Source organism: Hemibagrus wyckioides, linkage group LG11 (assembly GCF_019097595.1).
Source record: "Hemibagrus wyckioides isolate EC202008001 linkage group LG11, SWU_Hwy_1.0, whole genome shotgun sequence".
Lineage (NCBI taxonomy): Eukaryota > Metazoa > Chordata > Actinopteri > Siluriformes > Bagridae > Hemibagrus > Hemibagrus wyckioides.
Window position 1 is genome coordinate 21,983,237 of NC_080720.1, and position 6,904 is coordinate 21,990,140.

The window sequence follows — 6,904 nt, forward strand, 5'->3', positions numbered from 1 at the left end:
CCAAACCGTTGAATTTAGATGTTGTTTTTCAGGGCTTTGGGCTTAGCCTCTTAGTTCCAGTGAAAGGAACTCTTAATGCTTCAGCATACCAAGACATTTTGGACAATTTCATTCTCCCAACTTTGGGGATGGCTTCTTCCTGTTCCAACATGACTGCACACCAGCGCACAAAGCAAGGTCCATAAAGACATGGATGAGCAAGTTTGGTGTGGAGGAACCTCACAGAGTCCTGACCTCAACCTGATAGAACACCTTTGAGATGAATTAGAGTGAGCCAGGCTTTCCCATCCAACACCAGTGCCTGAACTCCAAAATGTGCATCTAGAAGAATGGTCAACAATTCCCATAAACACACTCCTAAACCTTGTGGAAAGCCTTCCCAGAAGAGTTGAAGCTGTTATAGCTGCAAAGGGTGGGCCAACTTCATATTAATTTCAAGTGCATGTAAAGGCAGATGTCCCAGTTTTGGCACTCTAATTCATTCATCCATGTCTTTATGGACCTTGCTTTGTGCACTGGTGTGCACTCATGTCGGAACAGGAAGGGGCCACAAAGTTTGGAACATGAAATTGTCCAAAATGTCTTGGTATGCTGAAGCATTAAGAGTTCCTTTCACTGGAACTAAGGGGCCAAGTCCAACCCCTGAAAAACACCTGAATTCAATGGTTTGGTGGGGTGTCCCAAAACTTTTGGCATTAATCAGACAAACTATTGAAAACAACAGTGGAGTACTTCATTGTTCTTGTATAGACTATGTTGCCACAAAACATAATCATGATCTTTTATTTTATTAATGAAGACATTATTAGACAGCATTGATTGGTGATGGCTCAATATATTAAACGTAAGGTGTTGTTTCTCAATAAATATTCATACTTCCATAAACGAATTAAACAAATAGGACACTATACATTTTTATACAGCCTTCATAGCACAAATGACCATGTATATAGCTCAGAGATAATAATCTTGGAACTTGGATAGTGAGAGACATCTGGAGTTGCCTTCCTCTGTAGTAATACATGCCAAGTTTGGCAAACACGGGCATGTGTGATGGAGTCTCTTCCCACTGAATGGAACCTAGAGATCACAGTTATTGTAGTAAGCAGACAAACTGGAAAACATAAAAACATTCTAGTAAATTTTGAACCATCTATGAAGGATCATTATTAATAAACCAAAATTGAAAACTGCCTCAATGAGTAAGATTTTGTTCAAAATTGTCACACAAATTCCATTTAACCACTACATTTGCTTCACTACATCTGCTACCAGCTAAACTTGATGTTTAGAGCTGAAAATGACACAGCGGTATGAAAGCAAAGTGTAATGCAGCATTAAATGGACAGAAAAGATAAAAAACAATTAGTTTCACCTTATGGCTCATAGGATGGCACTCCTCTCCCTCCATTCCCATCGGCATGCACATCCGAAGGCTACGTATCCACAGACTGACCGCGCAGCACATACCGCCACCACATTGTGGATCTTTTTCACATGACTACACACACACACACACACATACAGTGCATTGATTTAATCTCAGCAAATTTATTGAATTATCTGATTTATTTTAAGGGTGTAATGATAAGTCACTATGAATGCGAAGCTGCATTGTGACAAGGAAATTATAAATTACTTATACTGTAATGAAATCCATGATAACCATTTTTTTCTGGATACAAAGGACCTTTATCAAAGTTCCATAGAAAAAAATGTGTCTGAGTGACATATGAACAAATCTGTTTCTGATTCATCAAACTGTCATACAACATCAAATAGCTATGATTCAATGCAAAGCAAATGATGAATCAGCTTCAGCTGCATGATAACAAGCTTCATCCACTTGTGCCTTATTTACATGGCATATGCATATTGCATGCCCCAGTTGCCTCCGTATATATGTACAGGTTTAAGCCACTAAAAGAAAAGGAACATATTCAAATGCTCACTTGAAATTAACTAGGGAAAAACGATTGTGAATTATTTCAGACTTTTGGAAACCCTTGACAAAAAGCCTAAATGAAACAAAAAATAAATAAAAGAAAAACTGACGAACTGGACATGTATGGATATCTGCTTGCCTTTAGGATCCAGGTTAGCAATTTTATCACAACAGAAAAAGTCAATCAAAAGGGAAGAAGGTAAAAAAATGATCTGAAGTTAAAGTTGCTTCTTTGTGAGGCTGGTAAAAATAAAGATGAGTAAGACCTTCAGGTCTTTAGAAAGTCAGGTTCGATTCATTTCAATGATATCTGTGAACTGGGAAAGACACAATTACAATGCCATAACCTTCTGAATGTGATATTCATTCTCTGAGCACGTTATCCAGCTCGATCAAAATGCTACGATAGCTTCATCCATCAACCCCTCAATGAGGGCTTGCTTGTTCGAACCACTTTGAGCCACCAAGTGCACATTCAGCAGCTATACATTTACCTTGGCTGATCTTGTAGAATTCCTCTCCAGGCTCCAGTTAGGAGCTGCTCATTTTCCTGTTTTCCCAATTAGCAGCAAGATGATAAATGACAACACATATTATAGGAGAAAACCTCAACAGCAAAACCTTGTCAGACGTTGGTATGTAGTTCATAGTTTTCTCATAATAAGAACTTGGAATCATGGGAAACAACACGGTCAGCAGTTGTGAAATTGAGTGTGCATTTTGGTTGAGAATTTCCAGGCCTGTTTCCAGGCTAACTGCTTCCACCTGTGAGGAAGACTTGTCTCCTGCAGTGTCTTTAGAATAATGTAGCGTTTTGAAAACAAGACATGACTTGGAATGATTCAATTCATAACTCAAACATGAACCTGGAAACAGATATAACAGACTAGAACAAAGACTGTAACAGAGAATACTTCATCCATAGACTTAAAACAACTGCAATGCATGATTAGAAAAACCGTGGAATGGGGACACATGGGAAGTTTTATGCTTTGCAGTGACTTAAGACTTGAGCTTCACCCACATAGTGTTCTTGATTGGCTAGGAAACTAGATGTAGGCAGTAGGTTTCCATTAATATGGAGAGCCATCTGAACTGCAATGCTGAGAGTGGAGCTGTTACTGTGGCATACTAAAATAGAATGCAGTCTCTTCCGTTTACTATAATTTTTCAATCAGAAGGGGCTTTAATTTAATTTAAACAAGGGGCTTGCTTTTTGGCAAGGCGGCTTGGTGGTTTGCATGTTTGCCCTAGACTTCTGGGGTTGGGGTCTATTTCCTGCTCCTGCTCTGTTCTCCCTGTGCTTTGGGGGTTTTTCTCTGGGTTCTCTGGTTTCTGCTCCAGTCTAAAGATGTGTTGCAGTTCGGCGAGCATCACTAATTTTCCCATTGTGTGTGGGATTATACCCTGTAATGGGTTGGCACCCTGTCCAGGGTGTCCCCTGTCTTGTGCCCTGAGTTGCCTAGGATAGACTCAAGATTCCCTGCAACCTTGTGTGGGATAAGCGGCACAGAAAATAGACAGACTTGGGAACTTTTATTTTACCTTCATTAAACTCAGCCATCCCCACTATACATCCAACACCTACATGACCTAAGAGAGAAGAGTGCAGGATATAGTGTCTATGGGCCTCCCGTCCAATTTCTTGAAAATGTATCCATTTAATACATGCCCCTTGAGAGCTCTTTCCATCTAGTAGCCCTGAGATGTAATTTCTACTATTATCACCACAGTGAAATACCTGGCAAGAGACATGTTTATAGGTGAAGGCTGGAGGAATGCCAAGTAGAGCCATCAAGAAGACACATTTAATGGAATCCAGTTCTGTAGTCTCACAAGCTGGGACCTGGTCACTGAGGAAATAGTGGCCTTCCCAACAATTCTGCTGATATTTGCTGTCCAGCAATAAAACAGGAAAAAGTGGTGCCAGTGCACTTGGGTCTTTTCACCCCCTCCCAATTCCTCCACCAATCTGTTCACTATGCTAGTTTCTATCCCCCAGACAGTCCCTTCAGCTCCATCCATTCCACTCCCTCCTTAATACACTTGGAGGAAAGTGCTTTCCGACCTCCTCTGTATGCATGAGCTCACAGACACCTGTCACTGGCTAGTGTCTCTGTGATTGACAGGGGAGAAAGAGTTTGTCATCCCACCTGCCCAGAGGGTATGGCCAATTTTGCTCCCTTTGGCTCCTTGCCATAGCATTCAACCTTACATTCTCCTAGTGATAGGCCAATGATTTTCTGTTGAGCCACTCAGGAGCCTATAATCGGGACTTTTAAAGAAACAACACAAATATTTACACATATTTCTCAAGGTGCATATATTAACATAAGACACTAATCCAGGGGTAAAAAAATACAGTCATATATCATGGGAATATTTCAGCTACCTGCTTTTAATCAGGTCTTTTTGGCTTGTATCTGCCAAGAGGTTATGACCTGTTTGAACATGGGTCTTTCAACAAGGTAATTACTGCAAATAAATCCTAATCAATTTGAATAGTAGATTGCTGTTTACCAGACATTAATGATGCAGAGTTCATCTCTCAAGAGCATCAATGTCATAAGATTTCACACAATATAAAAAAAGACAGCTGCCGTATTAGAGCTCCCGCTTAGATTTAGAATAATAAATGGTGAGCAGGTGGCTTAAATTAAAATATACATACAGAGCAAATATGGATGCCCATCATGCCGGCTGAAGAGTTAAAAGGAGCATATTCCTCACTGTTTTATTTAACCTCTGGCAAAGCACACCCTTAGTAATATTAGTGCTTGATTGAAATTGGCCAGTTTTCTTAGTATTTTCTTTTGTCCTTTTTGTTTGTTGTAGAAATTTAAGGTTAGACATTGTACAAAGACGCATTCAATTTGGTCTTTATTAAATTTGTCCTTTAAGTGTAAATGATAATGGTGTATACAATGATATATATTGTTAATTAAAAAATAAACTAGCCACATTATCTCCAGTGATAAAGTCTCTAATTACCTTGAAACCAGTTATTCTCTTTAAATTTCACCACTCGCAAGTGCAATGTGCAAGATCGTTTTCATAAAGAGTGAAGAGTTAAACTAATCAGGTAAATGAATATGATTTCATTTTTAACATTCAACAGCAAAATAATATAATTCACAAAAGATGCACTCGATTTCAAACATGAACTTGCATTTATATTTTGACTGAGGACAAGCATGATCTAATTTCTAATAACAATTTTACCTTTAATGGAACAAAACCAAACTTTTACAGTTTTTAATTTGATTTAGGTGAATATTTAAAATATGTTTGGATAAAACTGAAGCAGACAAACAAATAAATGTATCTTAAAAATGTGATTTCTGTTGTTTCTGTATATAAACAAAATGTGACTTCAAATTTTCTATCTTTTTACATTCCAGCACTGTGATTCATCACGCTTTAATAAGGTAATGAGTGTACATAAAAAAAGCACAGTAATAAGTATTAAATAAATTTCCACAGTGTGATAGATTCTACGGTTATTAAGATCATTTAAAAAAAAAAAAAAGAACCATATAATCATATAATGCTAATGTAGATTTTAAAGAAGTAACTCTGTTAAATAAAGTCCCTGATTAAATCCACTTCACTCACCCCTGTGATGATGGCTCCGGAGCCGTATGCCACCAGCAGCAAGACGAAAAACAGAGAGAAGCTGGACTTCATGGCTCACACGCTGACTTTCTCTTGAAGTTCCAAAGCGCAAAATTGAATTGGCTGTGTAGAAGTACGTTATGTTTATACTCACGATACTATAATGTACTGGTTAAAGAGGACCGTCTCATAATGGGCGTGTGGTGCCTGAGGGAGTGTGTGAGATTGTGGGACCAAGAGGTGGCCTTCAAGATTGATTTATAAACAGCGCTCTCCATTCATACCCACTGTGAGTCATTCACATATCACTTGTTAAAAAGAAGAACATGGAAGGGGCAGAGAGTAAGAGTAATAAGAAAAGAAATTAAATGGAGGCATTATAACTTCTGTCTAATTTTAAGCACGCTAATGGAAAAAAGTATTTATTCAATTACAAAGGTACTTCAAAACTGGGGCTGTTTTGAAACCCAAAACTAATTCCCTCTGAAGTAACCTGCTCCATATTTGTCAAGGCTAAAGTATTATTTCACTACAATGCTTAAAAAAGAAAATATTACAAAAAAAACACACACACATCCTTGACTTTCAACGACCCACAACGAAGGTCCCTCTGAATTATTCACATTTGGATTTAACATCTATTCAGTGAGTCATGGAGAATCTACAGCAACATAGGAACTCAAATTTAAAAAAAATAATAAAATAAATATCTGAAAAGAAATTAAAGCTGTGATTCATCAATGAACGTGTAACATTTTCAGCTTCTGTGCCCTTGGCCATTAAGAACAAGGCCAAATCTGGACATGAAATGTTCTTTCACGCATATTTTTTCTGCATATTTTAAAGCTTTTGCTTGTAAAGAACCAGAAAGCAGGAAGAACCAGAATACAGCCCTGATGTTTATTTATATGAAATGTCGTACTGTATTGTCTTTACTGAACATTCTTCAGTTTTGTTTTTTTTAAATCCAAACACACAACTAAAGTTGTAACCCAAAAGGAACAAAAGAAAAAGAGAGATTTTCACATTCGTTAAATCAATGTACTCTACATAGAAAATAAGCAGTTCTTTTATTTATTTATTTTTCATAACATATTAAAATATATAAAACTTTCAGTGTAGCAATGTAGTGATTTGCCTCGGTTTCTGCATCATCTCTCCATGCATTAGGGGTTTCTGGGTATTCTGGTTTCCTCCCCAAGTCCAAAAACATGTGTTGTAGGCTGATGGGCATCACAACTTGCCTGTAGTGTATGAATAGATGTGTGATGGCCATGTGATGGGTTGTCCTGAATTCAGTGGCCTTCCTAAATCACCAGCTCTGAGTCCAGTAGAATACTTCTG

At 37.9% G+C, this 6,904-nt stretch overlaps 1 protein-coding gene across 1 annotated transcript; it reads right to left on the bottom strand.

The window, feature by feature from the left end:
• Window positions 1–766: 766 nt before the first annotated feature.
• On the bottom strand, window positions 767–5,772 carry prok2 (prokineticin 2). The gene is made up of 3 exons (XM_058403981.1): window positions 5,561–5,772; window positions 1,376–1,501; window positions 767–1,080 (listed from the first exon to the last, which is right to left on the bottom strand). The coding sequence occupies exons 1-3, from the start codon at window positions 5,630–5,632 to the stop codon at window positions 955–957; spliced, it is 324 nt and encodes a 107-aa protein (XP_058259964.1). The 5' UTR covers window positions 5,633–5,772; the 3' UTR covers window positions 767–954.
• Window positions 5,773–6,904: the final 1,132 nt, after the last annotated feature.

Bases quoted from the DNA above. Each gene is read 5' to 3' on its own strand.
- prok2 (XM_058403981.1), bottom strand. From the start codon at position 5,632: ATGAAGTCCAGCTTCTCTCTGTTTTTCGTCTTGCTGCTGGTGGCATAC. The intron at 1,502-5,560 runs GTGAGTGAAGTG...GTGTGTGTGTAG, and splicing joins CCGGAGCCATCATCACAGGG to TCATGTGAAAAAGATCCACA. The intron at 1,081-1,375 runs GTGAAACTAATT...TGTGATCTCTAG, and splicing joins GCCATCCTATGAGCCATAAG to GTTCCATTCAGTGGGAAGAG.